The sequence below is a fragment of the Anthonomus grandis genome, chromosome 13 (assembly GCF_022605725.1).
Source record: "Anthonomus grandis grandis chromosome 13, icAntGran1.3, whole genome shotgun sequence".
In the NCBI taxonomy this organism is placed as follows: domain Eukaryota; kingdom Metazoa; phylum Arthropoda; class Insecta; order Coleoptera; family Curculionidae; genus Anthonomus; species Anthonomus grandis.
Genome location: NC_065558.1, coordinates 9,623,399 through 9,644,408, shown reverse-complemented (window position 1 = coordinate 9,644,408; position 21,010 = coordinate 9,623,399). Strand labels below are relative to the sequence as shown.

Here is a 21,010-nt window from a genome sequence, read left to right as displayed (position 1 = left end):
GAGGAAAGGAAAAACAAAAACGAAATATACATTTATAATGTATTTCTTAAATAAATGCAGAATATCGCTGTTATATACATTCATATAACAAAAAAAAATTAAATAACCTAATCTGTAAAAAAAAACTGTACACGGAACCTTAAAAGCTACTGAGATTTATGAAAAATTAATTATAATACACACCTTAACCTAGAACAATAAAATCATGGATCAAAAAAAAATTGTATAAAGTTAAAATGAATGAGGGCAGATGATGTATTGCACTATAATTTGATAAAATAGTGAAAAAGATATCACTTATAAAGGCCAGAGATTTTTATATAATAGTTTCGTATATTTATTGAAAATATGGACATTTAATTAAATGAGGGAACAACATTAAATAACGTATCTATTAATCGAATTATCAGCTTCACTGTGAGGTAGAATATGATATAAGAAATAATTTGTAACGGATCCGATTTCTAAATATTCGTGAAACAATTTTTTGGAAGACTGATAAAACTTTCCCACTTATTATTAATAGACACTTAGTTTTGAAATATACAGAATGACTAGTCAATTAATTTACACCCTGAAGATAAAAAAAAGTTAGAATTCAGTCATCCCATATCTAAGGACTGTTTTTTTAATAAGCTTTTTTGTAACTTATGAAAAAGTGACTGCAATTTGTGCCCTAACGAGTGAAAAATAACATTTTCCAATAAGTGTGTTTTGTGCTATAGGTAGCGAAATGTTCCAGTCCCTTTCTATATAAAATTTGCACCATTATTTAAAATTAATATGGAAAAGTCTCAGCTAGCATATTAAAACAACCTGTCGCTTATCTCCTAACCTACAAATATACCACAGATTCAAAGTGGGCATTTTAACAACATCACTAAGACTGCTATCTTCCTAATCAATCGTATTTACAATCTAGGCGCTATATTATTTTTTTGTAACACTGGTTTAAGCTTAAAATCTGTTTATATTTTTGACTAAAATTATACTGAGATTATTACTATTATTTGTATTAAATACATTATTAACTCTAATATCAGTCTATTAAGATACGAAGTGATACAAAAACGGAGATGAAATCTCAATATTTCGGGACAGTATGTGTGTGTGAAAATAAAAAAATATGCAATAAAGGAGTATGTACAGGCTGGAGGCTGGACTAACGCATAACACGAATATCCTTATATAAATTTTCGAAGTAAACACTTGGGAGAGGCGTAGAATGAATAAGCAAACGCTTTAATTTATAATAAAAATAATGTCAAACTGTGGCACAAAGAAAATGTTTATAAAAAAAAATCAGATGTTAACGATCTCGCGCTAAAAACCATTAAGATCTAATTTGTTTTCGTCATTTTCCACTATACATAAATACAAAATATACAGCCGTCACTAAAGTCTATATTAAAAATAGACTATATCGTATAATGTTATAACAAATCTACCGCTAAGCTAATCACTGGGTCAAAACTTTGATGACTAAGAATTAAATATACTCGGAACGAATGCAGTCAAAAATACTGATAAGCTACTCTTTTGGTAACCGATCTTGACAGGTGAATATCTTATTTGCATTTGGCGAATTGACCATTCCAGAATGTCTGTCACATTTTAAAATTAATTTTCTGCAATTTTTGTCATGGATATTTGTCAGAGACCATAAAAATATTCCCAAAACACTACATAACATTATAACTGAAAATAAAATAAGGGAAGGGTGCTATCGAATGGCCCGCAATATCACCCGATTTGTCGAAATCAAGTTTATGAAATCGAAAATAAGCCACTCTAGCCTGAATACTTAAAAGATTTACGGAAAGGATTTAATGAATGACATAAATTTACACCCGATTCACAATGTCCAGGAATAAGCTTTAAGCAGTTGCTTTACTATTGCTAGTACAGCAGTTGTAGTTACTACACCTTCAAGAAGATTCTCAACAATCAATAACAAAAAACGTTTAAGTACAAATAAATTACATTTATTTTCTCGGCAACCTGTAGTTCAAATTTAAAAAACGAAAAGTCGTTTTAAAGGAAATGTAGCCATTTCAAAAGGTATGTCACAATATATTCCGCCCATGGAAAAAATAAGGAGTTGAAGTTGTAGTGATGGAATTTATGTGTGAATCTTTTGAAAACAAAAGTTGCAACAAACTATTGAACATGCAGTAAAAATGAGACAATCAGGTATCAGAGTTTGGAAACGTATAGAGCATTATCAAATTTTAGTTGAAAGTTTTCCCGAACTTGAACTAACATTAATACCACTTATGCAGTTTTACTTGTGTGCACTCTAACAAATTGTCAAATGACGTAATTCTGGAGTGGTCTATTCAATTTCTTTCATACTTTTCTGTGAAAAAGGCAAAATGATCGAAGAAAATATTTTTACAAAGAATATATTTAAAACCGTTATTATCATATAACTAGTTATTATCATTATATTAAATTGATAATAACTAAAATATTGAGTATTTAGAAAAGTTAATGAAATTTTTTATGAATTATTTATTTAGCATAATATATTTAAGTGATACTACACCTCTCTAACTACCGTCGTCGTATTTTATATAGTTGTGCAAACCCCTTCATCTGTACTCATCTAGTAGTTTTTTGATTAAAGGCAGTTATGACCGTTTGGTCAAAATAGGTTTCTATTAATTAAAAAAAAGATTTCCAACCTAGGGAGGCAAAGAACGAATGCTCAAGATCCCCAAGATTTATGTCCTCGTATGGCTAGTATATATTTCTCTGCCTGGAACAAAAATGACATTTTTATTTGCGCAACGGATCGAAAGTGCCATTTTAAGGATTCTTTTCTTCCCTAGGTAAATAACCAGTCGTAATATTCCACTCTTATATATAACAAATCAATCCCAATAATAAATAGTTAATGAGTCTAAAAGTGTAAAAAATATAGTGTCATTTCAATAAATAAAATTGACAACTACTTCCGGCACAACCGGAAATGCCAAAACTATCAAACCATTTTTCTTCTTTCCACCAATGACTCCATTGTCAAATTTTTCTATAATCCTTTGATGCAGTTTCTGGAGAACCAACCTGTATAATCCATATCTGCCTTTAATCATTAACCTCACCTTACAGAAACATCCAATGACTATATACATTTAACACATGACATCATACCAAGCGCGAAACCTTCTTAAACCCCCCCTCCCCCATTAAATCATAACCTATCTTATAAAGCAAGTCCGACACAACTTATTCGGTCCTATACAATCGTCGTGGCAAAAAGCGCCGCATTTCTTGCACACGACCATCGCTTTAAGGCTACACGCGCACGTGTCGTGTTTCTGTTGTTGCATCACCGTCGCGGGATGATCTGCGATCACGTTCTCCCCGATAATGGTGTAATTGTTGATCTGATTCTCTATGCTGACGTCGCCGTAAACGACCCCCGGGGGGAGCCTCGGTCGTCTCGTGACCGCTTGGGTGCCGGGATTCGGGCATTGGACGACGAAATCGTTCGGTTGGGCGGCCTGATGGAGACCGGGATGGTCCGATTCGACACTCGCTGGACGACCTCTTCCTATGTTAAAAACAGACTTACAAAACCATCCTCCAGTTGTTAAAATAAAGAAGGTTTTATCACAAACAAAGTTATTACTGTTTAAATATTGGCGTAACCCCAATCAAACGAGTGTAACTAAGCTATTGTATCACGGTACGGGCCACTTGATACATTTCTAGAACACTGCTACTTATGTCTCATGTACAGTCCCGGCCGGTTGAAAGAGAACGACCTGAACACGTTTCTTTCACGTAACTTTTCGTACTGGGCGCACGGCGCCGGCAACGTCGCGCTGGGCCGACTCCCAGACAAAGCAGCGGATAGTAGAAATTTACGACTGTAGGAATAAAACCATAAAATGCAAATATCTTTGTGCCTTGTGGCATCTTGAAGCAAAAAAGAAATATTTTGATTTAAATTTAAATTTCGATTATTCTCTGAATGTTTTAATTATATATAATAAATTTTGAATAAATTATATATAATTAAAACATATATATAATTTATTCAAAATAAATAAAATATATATATTAATATTATATAATTTAATTTGGCTAAAAGAAAAAGCGTGTAAGTATAAAATAAATAAAATTCGTATAATTTTATATTATATAATATATTAATATTTCGTATAGCCACCTTCAGCTATTATAATTTTCTGAACTGTCCTGCTCATTGAACCTATTAGTTGGCAGCAGAAATCATGAGTTGCTACTTCTTCCCAGGTTTCTTGAATTTTCTGCCATAACGCATTCTTATTTTCAGGTATGAAATTCTCCATCGACCTTACCATGCTACCCCATATGTTTTCTATAGGATTTAAATCGGGACTCTTCGCCGACCATTCTAGCTTTTCGACATTGTTTTCGGTAAACCACTCGCGAACAATATTTGCTGTATGTACAGGAGCGTTGTCCTGCTGAAAAACGAATCCCTCAGGATACATTTCTCTGGCACTTTGTATCAATCCTCCTTCAAGCACTACACAATAACGATCTGCTGTGAATCGGCCATCAATTTTCCAGCAGATTCCGGGTCCTCGGTGGCTGATCCAAGCCCATATATTTACGGAAAAATGCCCACTTCTTCTTCTGGGTGACACAAATCTTTCGTCATATCTTGAACTCGTCGAAGGTCTGTATACTTTAACTTTACCGCTGTAATTACTTTGGAACATCTTTTCATCACTAAATATTACTCTCTTCCAATAACCCATCGGTAAGCGATTAAACTGTTGGCATATCTGCAACTGGACTTCTTTATTAGTTTCGGTTAATTCAATCTGGTTGCTGGCTGTCCGACATCTCAAATTGCTTGCAGCTAATCTTTTTCGGGCAGTTCTAACACTTGCTGGGAATGCTGTGGTAGACACGGCTTCAACGGCGGATTTAAATAGATTTTCTCGGCAAAAATTAACCAGTCGTTGATCTTGTTGGTCCGAAGTAATTTTTATATTTCCCCCTCGATGTAGGTTTTCCACACTTTCCGTTTCTTCAAATTTGCGTTTTAACTTGAAAATGGTGTTTTTGGATATACCAAATTCATCAGCCAGTCGAGAAATGGACCAACCATTTTCTAATTTGGCGATGATGCGGTGCTTAACGGAATCACTTAAACGAGGCATAATCAACACTGTAATAACTCTTTGGAACCACGAAAAGGACTAAATAAATTAAGCCCACTTACCCTGGTATTTATAAAAAGGGCTGGAACCAGGTATTACGTATTAATAATACAATATCATAAAAAAGTATTGTAAATTTTGGGAAATGATCGAGGGTAATTCCCTAAATTTATTTATTTTAAGTACAGGTAGCTAATCCTCTTTAAAAGTGCCTCGGTGCTCTTATTTCATTATATTTATAATAATACTAACACAATACTGGCCATTCAAGTCATTTAGTAGGTCTACCTGACTTATATTACCTAATAAACAAAATTTGTTTGTGCCTGTAATCCAACATCGTAGCCCGAAAGTCGCCTATCTTGTAGCACAGATGACACAGATCAATTATTTGTTTATTAGGATTACTGATATACTAATAAACCCATATTGGTTTTAAAATAATATTCGCTTAGCGTAATTTGTCTGCGAGTCGGCCCAGCGCGACGTTGCTGGCGCCGTGCGGCTGGTACGAAAAGTTACGAGAAACGCGTTTAGGTCGTTCTCTTTCAACCGGCCGGGCCTGTACATAGTTAGAATCAAGTTGTGCAACAAAGAATTCTCTTGTCCCCATACAAAGTTGTAGCGCTATAATAACCTGTGGACACGGTTTTTTATTTAATGCATGAGCGCGAAACTAACTGAAATTATAGACCTGTATTTTTGTTACCAAGTCTAACCAAAATTGACGAAAACGAAGAAAAACACAAAGTCACGGTCTTACCACTTTGTGTTTTTCTTTGTTTTCGTCAATTTTGTATGTTGGTCTCTTGGAGAATAATGGATGAGATTTTTGTAACTCTAACCAAGGTAACAAAAGAAGCATCATTATCTCTTCTAAGAAGGCTGCAGGGGCGGTATTTTGGGATTGTACAAATGCTTTCGATTATGATGTGTAAGCTTGAAACCTGTGGATTCAGAAAGAACTCGATAATTTCAGTTCTTTCTAAACAATAGGTGAGGGAACAACATCAAACCAACAGAATTTAAGAAGTTGCAGATTTTGGCTCTGGGACAGATTTCGTTCTTGCTCTATATTATTATATTGTTAATCTTACCAAACAAAATATGTTTTTAATACTTAAAAAACAAACATTGTAACTTTGAAAGATTATACAATTTTTAAAAGCAAATTATTAAATTAACAAGATAAAAGTGTATTAATAGAATCCCATTTTTGTAAATAATTAAATAAGTCCTTTTATTAGATGAAGCAAAATACGTTTATATAATAATTACTTACACCTAATAGTGCATGTATAGTGAAGTCTAGTAAAGAAATGCTATTCTACTGACCCATACATACATTCATAGTAAACTCAAAAGTAATCAAAAAAATCGGAACTATCGGAGTGAAAAAAACACAGACAAAGACACATGGATCAACTTTTGTATAAGGAGAAAGCAATACAAAACAATAAAAAAAATATTATAATAATAATGGGGCCGCAAAGTATTGGTGTACCATAATATAAGCACAAAATAAGTTCTCTGTATGAAAAAGAAAACACCAGGTCACACAATTACTGGAACTACTCAATTTTATTTTTCCAGTAAATATTTTGTTAATTTAAACTTAAATTTGTTGAAATTAAGGAGGCGGAATTCATCGGGAAGCGAGTTGATCAAGCTTATTGTATTGTAAGAAAAGGATCTAGTATAAAAAGAAGTTCGAAATTGGGACATTGAAAACTTGGTCATATTTCTTATATTTCCAGAAAGTGAAGAACATCGTGTTAAAAAAAACTATGCGTAAAATATTAAAATTACGATTATGCTTAGTGATGCTTCCAAATATTTTCCATTTTGAGCCATTTTAAATCAATAATGTTAAGAGAAATGTGATCGCATTTCTTTAGATCAAAAATTAGACGAACCCAAGCATTTTGCCTCACTTGTATCATGTTTTTGTAGAAAATATTAAGGCAAGGAATATAAATAAAATTAAAATAATTAAAGATTGAAAAAACGAGTGATTTGGTTAACATTTTCCTAAGTTTAATAAATGTCTATTAGTAATATTGAAGAAATTTACATTAGTCACCCAAACAAATAACATTATCAAAATTTGTGCATATTATGTGTGACATAATATTATCAATATTGGACAGAGACAGTTTGTTTTTGGGGCTTTTGCATTACTCTTTCAAATCTTTATCAAACTTATAAATTGCCAGCTTCCCCAACCTCTCAGATAGGTACTGCTAGTTTGTATATGTAAATTAGTCGCACCTAGTTTCTAATTGTTTTAGGTACCAACTAAAGTGTTCTAACAATTCATAAATATATTATGTTACATAATTTTAGGTATATAACTATGAATCAATAGGATACAGTAATGTTTTACTATTATTGTTTATACTCATAATTGGACAACTTATCTTAGTCTGGTTTTGTTAACAATACATATTGGATGAAAAAAAAATGTTTTAATTTAATTGACACTTACCTCTTCCAGGAATCATCTGAGACATTCCAACGGTACTAATGGTGTTCCCCAAAGCGGGCTGTTGCGCAGGCGGGGCCGACGACGATCTCGGTACGTTATGTTGATCCACCATGCCCGTCCTTTGGACCACAATGTACTGACTTACTGTACCAACCTGTGAGTTTTGTCCCTCGACAATCTATATTGAAAGAAAAACTAGAATTAGCCGGCTATTTCATGTCAGAATTGTTCCCGTTGCGCCTCACTAAAGGACTAATATCATACCTACAGATTACTACTCACTCACTTCGGGACTAAGGGCGGATCCTTGCGGTAGAACGGCCATCGTCACGGGGATTCCTTGACCGGAAGTGGTGAACACGTGTCGAACGACCACTGGGGGACTGGCCTGACGTTGCTGGAAGGGCATGTTGGGTCGTACTTTTGGTCCGAGGGTTTTCATGCCGTTGTTAACTTTAAGATAGAATTTAATGTAAACGATGGTTGTTGAAGGCATTTTTCAAGTCATTGTCAGTCTTTTTGTAAGTGGCTTATGTAAAAAATGTGAATATTTTGCCTAAATACGATAAAAAATAATGCAAAAAGTCACCATCAGACCTTAGAATTCCATTATGTCTCAGAACGTTTTAGATATTTTATTTATATTTTCGCTTCTAATTCTAGTACTGTATAGACCCTTTTTGTATCTATTATTTAATCACCAATTAACATGATAATAGAAAGTTACCATGTAAAATACTCCTTTTATGGATTATCTACGCAGTTGTGAAGATCAAAATATTTATCAAAAAAAAAAGATATTTTTTCCTTCAGCCATATGAAAAAAATAAGTGACAAATATTGATATAAGTGATCAAAGAACTCTTCTATTTCTTCGAAAGGAACTAAGCTAAGTTAAGAGTTCATACATAAGAACCCCTTTAAAAGTAATCACTCAATTATAGTTAATTGACATTCAAATAAAAATGTAACTATAAGGATTTTTTTTTGTATTATTTAGTGAACCCGTTTTCAGCAAAAGTAAACAAAAATTGTCTTAAATTAAAGGTAAATGTTCCGCTTCTAGTTTACTCTGAATTGGTGAACTACACTATACTACGAGCGTAATTATATTATTCTGACAAAAGAAAATTGTGAATCTAACAAAATCGACACTTTCCCAAATTTGAAAAAGAAAGAAGATATAATAGTTGAATAGAAGTCCATATTTTGTAGGAGAAGGCGTATATAAAGATTACAAATAGGGGAAGTCTTTATCTCCAAGAAAAATGCATATAGGTCACTTAGGTAAATGTATTATGCATTTCGGCTGTGTAAACAGCCATCATCAGATACAAAACATTACAAAAAACATATACGTTCACCAAATAAAACAAAAATTACCATTTATGGTAAATAATATTTAATTATATAGTAATAATAATTAATATTTATTGGTAATTTTTGTTTTATTTGGTGAACGTATATGTTTTTTGTAATGTTCTGTATCTGATGATGGCTGTTTACACAGCCGAAATGCATAATACATTTACCCAAGTGACCTACATGCATTTTTCTTGGAGATAAAGACTTCCCCTATTTGTAATCTTTAGAAAGAAGATATTTTAACTTCATATTAATTGTAGAAGACTGAGAAATTCTTAAGGCCTTTACAATGTTCTTCCGTTCTGTTCCGAACATCAACTTGGACAAGATATTTGAGGTAGTGATTAGAGACTCATTCCTGTTTTATTATAAATAACTGAAAATACTGCAGGAGGAGATGTTATAAATCACGAACACTCTACTAACCAGATGACAAGAATCGTATGATTCTAAACATATGGAATTAAAAGTAGAATCCACTAAACTAAGAAGAGTTTTATTGGATGTTACCAAGGCTTGCAATAGGGTATGGCACTGCCATCTGAGCTTGATACTCCTCAGAAAAGCAAGTCTTAACATGCGATCTCCATCCTCAAATGTTCCATAAAGATCTTTTATATCACTTCCACATTAAAAAAAATGTATAATCAACTGATGCGGTTCTTCAGGAAAAGTCTAGTGAAATTGAAAGGGTAAATTAAGGGAAAAACTTCACATGTTCTAGAAATTGGGATACAAAGTTTTAAGAAGAGAAGTTGAATTACTGGAGTTTACGTTCATACGGCCTAATTTTGTAAGAATTATGACAGTTTTTACTTTACAAACCGAGCCCAGACAAAACATTTAAATTTTTTGGTGAAGGCTAAGAAAAATGTCTAAAGTTAGAGGTAAGGTCCGCCAAACCTAGATTTTTATAAAGAAGACATTGCCAGTTGAATATAGAACAGTAAAGCATTTCGCATTCTCAATTATTTGTAGCAAAAAATTTAATTCAGACATGATGCACATAATCTCGATTTACGACATAAATTTACAACAACCTCACCAAACTATTTTATCTGAACGATCGTTTCGTTATCAGGTTTCTCTACGTTAAGTTTATTAGATATATGTAGTTTAAGTAAGGAAGCTTTTTTTGTAGCAATTTCGCTTTTTTGTAAAGCATTTGGTTTTTTTTTTTATTAAAGAGTTGCAAGGAAACCATTGTACATTTTTTTGAAGCAGAAGAAAAATAGTTGTCTTTAAATAAGTATAATATAATCAAAAAAATACAAAAAATCAGTTGAAGCTCAAAATTAATTAAAACAAACAAGGCTTAAAACTCAACTGAATTCTTAACAGAAGAACAAATTATTTCGGTGACTTTCAACAGGTAAGATGTGTGTGAGAACCTAAAACTGAGTTTAAACTTTTGAATTTCGTTCTCCGTACACTTTAAAATAAGTGGTAATGTTTATTTATAAAAGTCAATAAAAATATTGACTGTATTGATAAACACTATTCTAGTCTTTGTGACTGCTAAAAAATATGTGAATTTATTGAGCGATTACTAGTACGTCACTAGATATTCCCAATTTATTAATGATTTTAAAATATACAAATAAATTAAAATATACCAATGAAAATTAGTACAAAAAGGACCACTTTACATCGCCTTTAAGTTTTACGAAGCTGTAAATTTTATTTCCATTTTATGTATCTATTTAACGACTTCCCTTTATAATTTTTTGATTTTTCTGTCGCATCTTGATCATATAATATATTAAATTTATTTTTTTATCAATCTAAAAATCGCCTTTACTAAAGTTTGAAGTATAAGTCATGCAGAATATAAATTTAAAAATAAATAAATAAATAACATTTGTGAGCAAAAAAATCAAACAAAAAAAAGCGTTTAAATTTACGTACACCTACTTGATGCTGGCTGGAAATTTCCGGTAGCCGGCAACGGTGGCGTAAACGTCTTATTTCCCCTTGAAGACGTCACCGAGCTGTACTGCGTCTGTCTATTATCCACTTTCTTCGTGTTATTGACGGCCGCCGCCGCCAATAAACTCGGCGGCGGTTTCAGTTGACATTTCAGCTGGTCTCGGTTAGGACTGTTCTGTATTACAGCTTGACAGATTTGGTAGCTCCTCTCGAGATTAACGGCACCGGGAGGCGGTTTGTTGTTATTCGTTCTGCTGCGATTACCTGCTTGCAAAAGAATGTTTTAAATAATTTAATATAATTGTCGATTCATAGCAAACGCTAAGTGTGGGCCTTAAAGTTTTTTTTTCCGCAATTATCGAACTGCAGCTTAGAGATCTTTTAAGTTGAATGTATTACGGATGATATGATATAAAGTTGTAGATTCTGTCATTAATTTCTTTTGTATTTCTGTTATTTTGATTATTTGATGGTTCAAAATAATACCCAATCATTAGCTGCACTAGTGACCATAACTGTATAAACGATTGTCAGTCATTTTCCCAAAATGTCACTTCCTAAACGTCAATTTTCCCGAATTGCAATTGTCCCAAACTGTCGTATTCCCGAACAACATTGTTCTCAAATCACTGTTAACAGAATTTTTCTGTAAAAGAACGTTACCCAACTTTTAAATTACTCACAGAGTCAATAGAAATAGGCTTTTTTCTTTAAATAAAAATCGGATGAAAGTACTGAATAACTCAACCCAACAGTGAATACATTTTATTATTGGATAAAATACTATGATTCGGATAAAATACTATTACTCAAGAAAAATTGTTGTTTGGGAAACAACATTTGGTAAAATGGTTTCGAAAACATGATCGTTCCAGAATTTGATTGTCGGTATTCGGGACTGTCCTTCCTCTCTCACCTCTGATAAACAGCATTTTTCAAAGTTTTTAAACTTTTTTTAAATAACATCATGTGATTATTCAAAACTACCATCAAGGTATGGAGGATGTGAAAGTGCCTTAATAAAAAAAAAGTACGATGTCTCCTCCAAAATTAAATTGCAGCAAAAGCATACTCGTCCAACTATCATAGTATAGGGATTTTTTTCGGGATAAGGTAGAATGCACTTGTTTAGACTAGAAGGCATAACAGATATATTAATACAAGGATAAGATAAGAATCCAAGTCAGGATTATCCGAGGCTTTGCCTGACACATGAACGAATATGTATTTTTTCAATAATTGGCATTTAGAGTCAATTCCACCTGATGAAAAGAAGTCATCCAAAACAAGATCATCTCCAGATCGAAAACCGTAAAAGTAGGTAGGAAATTATGGAACTGCGTAAATTAGGGTTTATTAAAATTTCATTTAAAAACTTGAAATAATCGATACGTGAACTTACAAAGCCTTTTTGTTTTTTTTTTCTGACGTTCGTCATAAACACTTTTTCATGGTCCTTGTTTTTGCCCCATATGATGGTAATTTAAAGTTAATTTTTTTCCTTTTATGGACGCCATATTAAATTCTTGGTTCTATGGCTTTAAATAACGTTAGAAAAAAAATTAAAAACGAATGTAGGCAACTTTACCCTGACGCAACCGAATCGTAATGTTCATCCTCAAATTAAAACACCCAGTACTTAAAGGTAATGAATATCGAAAAACCCTTTTGCATTACTAAATAGTCCTCTATGTTAAGGGAAAAAGTATCAGTGTTACTTAAACTTAGTACATAACTTTAAGACAAAAAATAGCAAAATTGTAAAAAGAGACTCTTAAATGAAATTGAAAACATCCAAGTAACATAAAGAGAAAACATGAAATTAAGAATCTAAATAATGCTTAACTTAATTACCAACATAAAAAAACTAAGAACACCTTATATATAGCATAAGATCATACACTATGTGAAACCTCAGGAATGTTTTCTCCTCTATAAAGAATTGATAAGAAGATTACATGTAAAATTCATCTCTCAAGGTAGATAGTTAAAAAATTAACAAAAAATTAAAAGAGTAAACCACCATATTTTTACAATTATTATTAGTAACAAAGACGATCTACGATATATGCGAGTGTATATGCATTTTTTTCACATTGTTAGAATGTTTCTCATATTAGCTGTTGTAAACTTTTGGTTTTTGAATTTAAAAAATTTAGAACTTGTTTTTAATTTTAGTTATGATTTACACGTTAATAATCAATTCTTCAACAGAATCAATGTTATTCAAAATACTTAGATTAGTCTGAAGAAAACTTAATTTTAATTATATTGGGCAACCAAAATATATTATGACTTTTACATTGTGCGAAAATTTAACCTTTGTAATTATGCCAGAATTTATAATTTTATTTGTTATCAAAAATATATATAAATTGATCATCTGAAGTAGTTTTTTTTACCTATATCCAACAAAAAAAATTAAGCAAGCTTAGAAACTGAGCTCACAAGAAATTATATTATAATACATATTACTTTTTTGATAAAAAACCAATTAAAATAAATGTTATTATAATTCTCTTCTCTAAACAATACTGTTAAGCTCTTCTTATCAGCCCTAATAACTATTTTATATTTCTATATTAGCAAAACCATAAAACAAAACCACATGCAAAAATAAAAACAAAGAAGCTTGACGACCATTACCTTTACCTATATTATTATTATTATTCTTTGGTTTGCTCTTGCTGTGTGTAGGAACTGCTCTGATCGGCTGACTGGTGCTCAGCGCGAGATACGGCAGAGAGCTCGAGCTCTGTACCAAACCCGGTCGGGGTACGACCGCGGCGCCACACTGAACCGCTTCGTTGACCGTCGGTACTTGCATGGAGGGCGCGTTTACCGCTGACGGTAAACATACGATCGTCGTAGGTGGAATCACGTTGGCTACCGGTTTCGTGGCGCCACCACCAGATGGCGATCCGTTATCGTTGTTCGAAGTTACCGTGCTGGTTATCAGCGTGTCCGAATTAATGATTTCGGGGGTTAAGGTAACTTCCAGTTCGAGTTTGACTTGCTTGCCGCCTTGGTTGTAATCTGGTGTTTGGTAGTTGATGGATTCTTTGGTATCGCCGGATGGTTCGTCGTTCTGTTGTGCCTGTCCGAGGGTCACGCCTACGCCTCTTTCGGGGTCCATTTTTACATCGTAAGGCCAATCGTTGTGAACGGGAAAGGAGCCCTGTTCTAGTCTAACTTCTAGTTCTTCTTTCATCGGTATAACCTGGAAATATATATTTATTACTAAACAAATTGAGGACATTTGAATGTTTGTCATTAGCATATTTAGTGTTAATAAATTCATTAGAGGAATCTGCGATATTTGGAATATTTTTAATAAACAATTATTTAAAATAATGCAAAGTTCACAACTTTATTTTTAAAACTACTTTTTTGTTTACTATTAATATTAAATTTTTGTAGTGTGCCAAATTTATGCTGAATGTAGGCTTTTTTCTTTGAGCTTATCCCTAAGATAACAACATTTCTTAAATCCTGGTATTCCTTTAAAGCAGGTTTTCAATTTTTTATTCTTTATTAATATTTTTTGCTGTAACTTCATTATGAACCTAACATTATCGGTTAACCAGGGAGCGGGAGTTTTAGTAAACCGAGATGTTTTCTAAGGCACGTTGCGGTAAAATATATACATGATATCAGTCAATAGTAAAAAGGTTTTGTAAGAATGCTTGATAATTAAAATTGGAATAATCTCTTTATGTTATAAATACAATATGAGTAGGATTGTTTAGTCTTAAAAAATTCCAGTTCAGTTACTACCAAGGAGTGATATGTCCGACATATCCAAAACGCGTATATTTAAACAAATAGTTGGATCAGATTTGACATTAATTAAACTAGTAGATGTATGTGTGATGCTAGTAGGTTCCTTTACTAGTTGATAATGGTTATGTTTTTTATAAATTTGTTAAAAATAATTTGGTCTGCATTATTAGTTAATAAGGTATGAATGTTTTAATTTTAACAACGAAAATTGCTTGAGTTTTTTAGATACTCATATATGGTACTCATTTTCAGCTATTTTTTTTCCAGAAAATTTATATCGCCTAACTTATCATTCTTGTTTGATCCGGAATAACCAGGAAATACATAGTATTTTGCTATTAATAACCCGATTCAGACAAATTTATGTATAGGGAGGGCAAATAAGGGATCTCTGTATCTCGTATTTATCTGGCAACAATGCAATGGATTTTTAATTTTATTATAAATATGTCAATCAAGAATGAGAAAATTCCAAAAATGTTTAATTAGGTTCCAAATTTTACAGCTAGGGAACGCAATTGACAATCATACTGTTGAAAAATACCACATAATTTAGGTAAAACGTTTATTGACGTACTAATCATAATAAGAGTAAGAAACTATTGAAAGTGTAATCAAGTGTAATAGTTCCTAATAAAAGTGTGAGAGCGAAATTTGTAACAATATAAGGTTTCTCGTTTCACTTCTAAAATTAAAATCACACGGCATATTTTTTACACTGGACTCGCATTCCAAAAAGAAACTAGATTTGCAAAAAAAATAGAAACCGCATGTCAATACCTTTACTTGTTTTAGGGAAATAAAGGGTTTATAAAATTTAACACCTGGTATCTTATACACCAAGCATTTCTGGACTTATTTTGTAACTCTTCTTTACACAAAAATAATCCTAAAGTAAAATAATTCTTGTATTATATATATAAATAAATGATCTCCTAATATCTCAGGGCAAAGCTTGGCCAACTAGCAATGAAAGGAATAATGTTAAGATTACATGAAATTAAAAAGTTCTAAAGTTTTTGTTTCTAAACTTGGCAGGCTCTAAAAATTTATATAAGGCTAGCTTTGCCAAAAGGACTTTTGCAGTGCAGAGAAAGGCAATAATAATTGTAACTAGGTTGGAAAATATATTGAGTAAGCATTTTGTGAGCTTTCCTGCTATACTATTTTATCTAAGGGGATTTAGTCTAATTGAGGTGAACCACATCATTTTATTAGAAAAAATTTTAATTTAATTTGGGTACTGATATTTGAAATTTTAATAGGCTTTATATCCAATTTATTTAGATGTAAATCAAGAAAAAGTTTTGTTTTTAGTATTTATATTTTGTCAAACTGAAGGACTTCAGTTGAAATATATACTATAATTTTTTAAAATAATATATTATTGCTTAAATCCAATTTTTAGTTCTGCATCAAATTTTCCACTCATATATGCCTTTTAGTGGACAAAAATACACAATAGAAAATTATGATTTACTTTAAAAAAAAATGCAAGTTCAACATCTGATTTTTAAATGAATTTGTTGGATAATTTAGCTGCTCAATATATTCAAGAGATACTATGGGTGGAAAATTGACTCACCTGTACATTTTCGGTAGCACTAATATCCCCCTTGACACCCGAAACACCGCTGACCGCAGTCTCAATCCCGTGTAACGCGGATACTTGCAGCAAATTTTCGGTACTGGAATCTACTAAACCCCAGCAGCATTCCTCGGCGACTGAAAAAGTATATACGACCATTTAGGAAACAAAACATCGTAAAGACAAATGGGTTAGTTGGTACCTTAAAGCAAAACTGCTTTGGTTTAAATGTACGTTTCTGTAATCGGATATATGCCTGTTGTGACTAAAGTAATCATAAAATAATAGATAGCGAATTGCCTTGCCAGTTATTTGCGTTTGTGACTTTACGGGTGTTGTTATTGTTGGACTTGTTGGTTTAAAATGGGCTTTTTTTATAGAGTGTACGTCTGCGTTAATCGATCATAGACTGATAAGAAATAATGATGTATGGAAGTGCATATGTAATTAACTTTATCAAGACATAATGAACTATAAATAACTATTGAACTGCATATTCAAGAAGTGATTTTATAAATAACTGTCAATTGGCTATATAGGACTTTATATAAACAGTAATTTATCTCTGTCAGTTGTGTCTTAGAATTATTTTGCATTGTTGTTGGATAAACAATCCATTACATAGTTTTAATTTCCTTAAGATGGTCTAACAAATTCAATAGAATTATTAGATTCCGTGAATTCTTCGAACATTGAAGGCCTTTCAATGTTCTAAGTGTGAATTAAAATCAAACTTTTTTTTATTGGAAATTAATCCATTATAATAAAATCCTATACTTAGATTGCACTGCTTTTTATGCTAAGGTTGTAAATTGCAATTTTCCTTGTCTAAAAAAGGGGCCACTGTACCTATTTAAGTTAAAAATAACTAAATTTTAAACAATTACTCTCTTGATAGTCCTCTTTAGACTACATGCTTATTCAGCTGAAATGAATAGGAAGGCAGTCTAAGTTTTCTTGTTTTCTTTTGCTCTGTTTCACGTACAGATGCCTGAAGACTCATGCCTGATTTCAACCTTTATTATATTGAATACTTTTTATTATATTACCTACCTTATATTAATTGGATTTTTTCTGGTTAGACAAAATTTTTAGTTGAATATATTTTGAGCTTGGAACCAGTGGTCCATAATTGGTATGATGGCTTTTATAAAGATATTATAATTTGGGTGGACTCTGGTAAGATTGATTTATTCATTAGCATATAAGTTATACTTAATTAAATTGTTTTATATTACATACCTGTGATAATTAAAATCACATTTAGATATTAAGTTTATAGAATTAGTTTTCATATATTTGACTTTTTTCATATATATGACTATAGTAAACATATGCCAGGCCCACATACAACTTTTTAACTTATCTAAAAATAATATTAGGCAGGTATTTCACTCTATTTAACTCTACTAATTTTTTTTTTGCATTTGCTGGTTTTTAAATTTCTCTTTGCAATATTTTATAACTGTGCACATATCAGTGAATATCCCCTAACGAATCATGGCTGAAAAAGTTTAAATATGTTCAAGTATTTGTCAATGACTATGCAAAGGAATTTATTTTACAAAACTTCAATGAAGTCTGTTCTTCAAAATCTTCAATTCTGGATCCTTATCTATAATTATAGTAATGTCCAATGGACTGATACTCAGTCAATACACATTAAGCACCAATATAAACCAAGAAACCTTGTGGTAAACCCAATTTCAATTCTCAAACCCTTGCTCTCCATTTAAATGATTTGATATTGACTTATTAAGATTGCAAACAGTTAAAAATTGCTTGGATAGATTTCTATCTTGTAAAACTTGATATACCATTTTTTTAATAAGAAATGTCCCTAACGAAAATATAGTAAAAAAACCCTTACCTGTTGCTACTCCACTTCCAAACAAACTGGTCTGAATAGTATTCTGAATATGATCATGCTCAGGTTTGTCTACATGCTTGTCAGTTGTTGATACAGTAATCTGCCCTGATTCTAAAACATAATTTTCTGCATCAATAAATCTATCCTCCCCATCATCATCATCCTGAATAATTTTAGCATCATCAAAAGACACTAAATCAGCTTCTTCAACACTAGCTTCCAGCTTCTCAGCGTCGACTGCCGCAATACTATCCACTGAATACTCCTCTGGCTTATCAAGGACTCCTGAGGACTCTTCCTGGATGATCAATGTATTTGGTAGCATCTGAAAAGTCTCCACTATTCCTTGTTCAATCTTCTGATTAGATTCTGAAGAAGATTCATGTGAATGTTCATATGGTAGGGGAAGAGAATCTTCTAAGACATGCTCATTTGTATTGTCTCTCACTGCTTCAATTATAAATGGTTCTGATGTAACTATATTAGCCTCTGCTGACTGTGTCTCAACAGACTGCGAAATAATTGCTTGAAATTCATTGTTATGCATATGACTCAACACAACATTATTAATTGTTTTAGAATTAAGGTGATTTTCATCAGCTTCTTCTTGGGGCTCTACAATTTCCATGCCAGTCTCAGGGGCAGGTTCTTCATTTTCTTTGGGACATTCATAAAAAGCTGGTTGGTTTTCTTCATTATTGAATAGAACATTGGTTTCCTGATCTTGAGAACAACTAGTTTCTGGCTCACAAGGTATATTCTCAGATATATCAGGAATTGAAGTCATTGTCTCATCTTGTTCTTGAGTCATTTCTGATCCTTGTTCAGATTTTTCATCTGTATTGGTGTTTGTGCTGGTTGTTGATGCAGTAGATGATGCCTCATCAACATGCCCCAGTTCTTCAATATCCTCTTCAGTGTAATTTATATGCAGCTGTAAAGAATCAACAGTTTCAATAGCCTCAGTACTGGATATCTCTTCTAAATTATGAGCTGCCATACTACATGAACTACTGCTATTTTCATCAATTAGTCTATTCTTTTCAAACAAATCATCTGCTTGATCTACACTCTCAGAGGTGTTTTCACTGATCTTCTCATCATCACTGGCAACCTCAGATGTGAGATCCAGAGGGTCTTTTAAGTCGGAATTATGGAAGTTGTCTAAAGGTTCAGGGGATAATTCCAGTGGGCTCATCGATTTACTTCTCTTAGGAGAATTTTCATATCTATCTGAACTTGAAGATCTGGGTCGTTTTTCTGATTCCTCTCTACAAATAATGATTGTCTCTTGATTAGTGTCTAAAATTGCATCACTTATATTAACTATACAACTATCATGAATTTCTACAGTTGAAATATCACCAGGGATTGGCCCTTTTGTCTCTTCTCTATCCTCCTTTATGGGTTCAGGAATAAATATCTCCTCAGCCTTATGATGAATATCATCTGTTTGTACTTTAATATAATCAAGTTTATTTTTAACTTGCCTAATAGGGAGTAAATCTGGGATAGGGGATTTATTTTCACTAGGTTTATTTGTTTCTTCCTTCAAAGTTGTACAGGACCTGGTCATTGCACCTACAGTTCGTATTCTCTTCACTGGGGGTGGGGGAGGGGCTTTGCTTTTTGTTGTTGCTGAAGTAGTCGAATGGCGTAACTTTATTGTAGTTTTTATGGGAGGTCGAGAAGTCGAACCCATACTAGAATCAGTACTGCAACTTCCCCCTTCAGATGAAAAGCTTCTGTCGCCCCATATAGGCTCGAAATGTTTTAATTTCCATGGGTCCAACTTACTTCTTTCTTTATCAGCATCTAATTTGAGCTTTTGCTGATTTTCTGGTGTAAACTCACCTTCGGCTAACCTATCTTGCCACTCCAAACAGGCCCTTGCAAAAAATTCATTATTTAATCCAGAACTAATTTCTATACAATGTGGATCTGATGAATTATTTACCAACTGCCTGTCAACGAGAGGTAACAACTGGGCTAACTTATTTTGGTACAAAATTGGCAAAGAAGCAAATGTAGCCTTATTTAATAAAAGCCTTAAATTAGTATTAACTAAAATAGAATCTGGTGTCTCTAAGTCTATACAACCTGCTTTCGTTTGCTCCAGCTGTGCTGCCGTTGATAATTTTTTATTTGATCTTTTCCTTGGTTTTATGTTAAAACCAGGAATGGATGCTAAAACTTCTTTCATTGTTGGGGTTTTGGTTGACACTTGAGGCACTAGGTTCTGTTCACGAGTCGCCTCCTCTGGAGTTTCAGGAGGCAGGGGCTTAACAATAATTCTTGGTACAGAAGTTGATGGTTCCACTATGTCTTTTCTTTTACGCCTTGCTTGTTGTCGTAGTGCATGTTTTATCGTTTTCTTGCCGCCGATAGTAGCAAGGGGGTCTAGTTCATCTAAGGAACATGAATTGGAAACATTTGAAGTACCAACTACAGAATCAACAATAGCATTTGGATTTTTTTCTTCTTCAACATGACATAATGTAAAAGGATTTGTATCGGGATTTTCATCAGGAGTAACGTCTATTTCCATTACGTTGCCACCCAAAGGGTTCAAATCCCATCCGACCCTTCTGCAATTTGTTTTGTTGTGATATCAATCACACAATGATTTTGGGACAAAAAACCAATTCACCCCATATTAAATGGGAGCTGGTGAAGCGGTATATGGTATAGTGGATAGTTTCATTCGGACCGTAGAACATCGGGACTATTTTAGCAGGATTTCTGCAACAAAATAACACTATTCACAATAAAGTTTAACAATAATACGCTATCCGCCATTTCATAACCGAGCATAAACAGGA

General features: G+C 32.7%; 1 protein-coding gene and 1 long non-coding RNA gene across 7 annotated transcripts in view; one reads left to right on the top strand and one right to left on the bottom strand.

Annotated features, from left to right (window-relative positions):
- Positions 1–8,019, top strand: part of LOC126743583 (uncharacterized) — a 23,624-nt gene extending 15,605 nt beyond the window's left edge. Inside the window, exons 2-3 of the long non-coding RNA XR_007662928.1 lie at positions 7,663–7,809; positions 7,877–8,019. This is a non-coding gene — a long non-coding RNA (uncharacterized LOC126743583). The remainder of the gene's footprint in view (positions 1–7,662; positions 7,810–7,876) is intronic.
- On the bottom strand, positions 26–21,010 carry LOC126743579 (polycomb protein Asx). Of its 6 annotated transcripts, none has more exons than XM_050450730.1 (7): positions 18,189–21,010; positions 16,316–16,455; positions 13,594–14,167; positions 10,927–11,211; positions 7,940–8,106; positions 7,654–7,831; positions 26–3,559 (listed from the first exon to the last, which is right to left on the bottom strand). In XM_050450730.1, the coding sequence occupies exons 1-7, from the start codon at positions 20,734–20,736 to the stop codon at positions 3,204–3,206; spliced, it is 4,248 nt and encodes a 1,415-aa protein (XP_050306687.1). In that variant the 5' UTR covers positions 20,737–21,010; the 3' UTR covers positions 26–3,203. The 6 variants fall into 6 exon arrangements, with proteins under 6 accessions (XP_050306687.1, XP_050306688.1, XP_050306689.1 ...); XM_050450731.1 differs by having other exon boundaries at positions 10,933–11,211; XM_050450732.1 differs by having other exon boundaries at positions 13,600–14,167.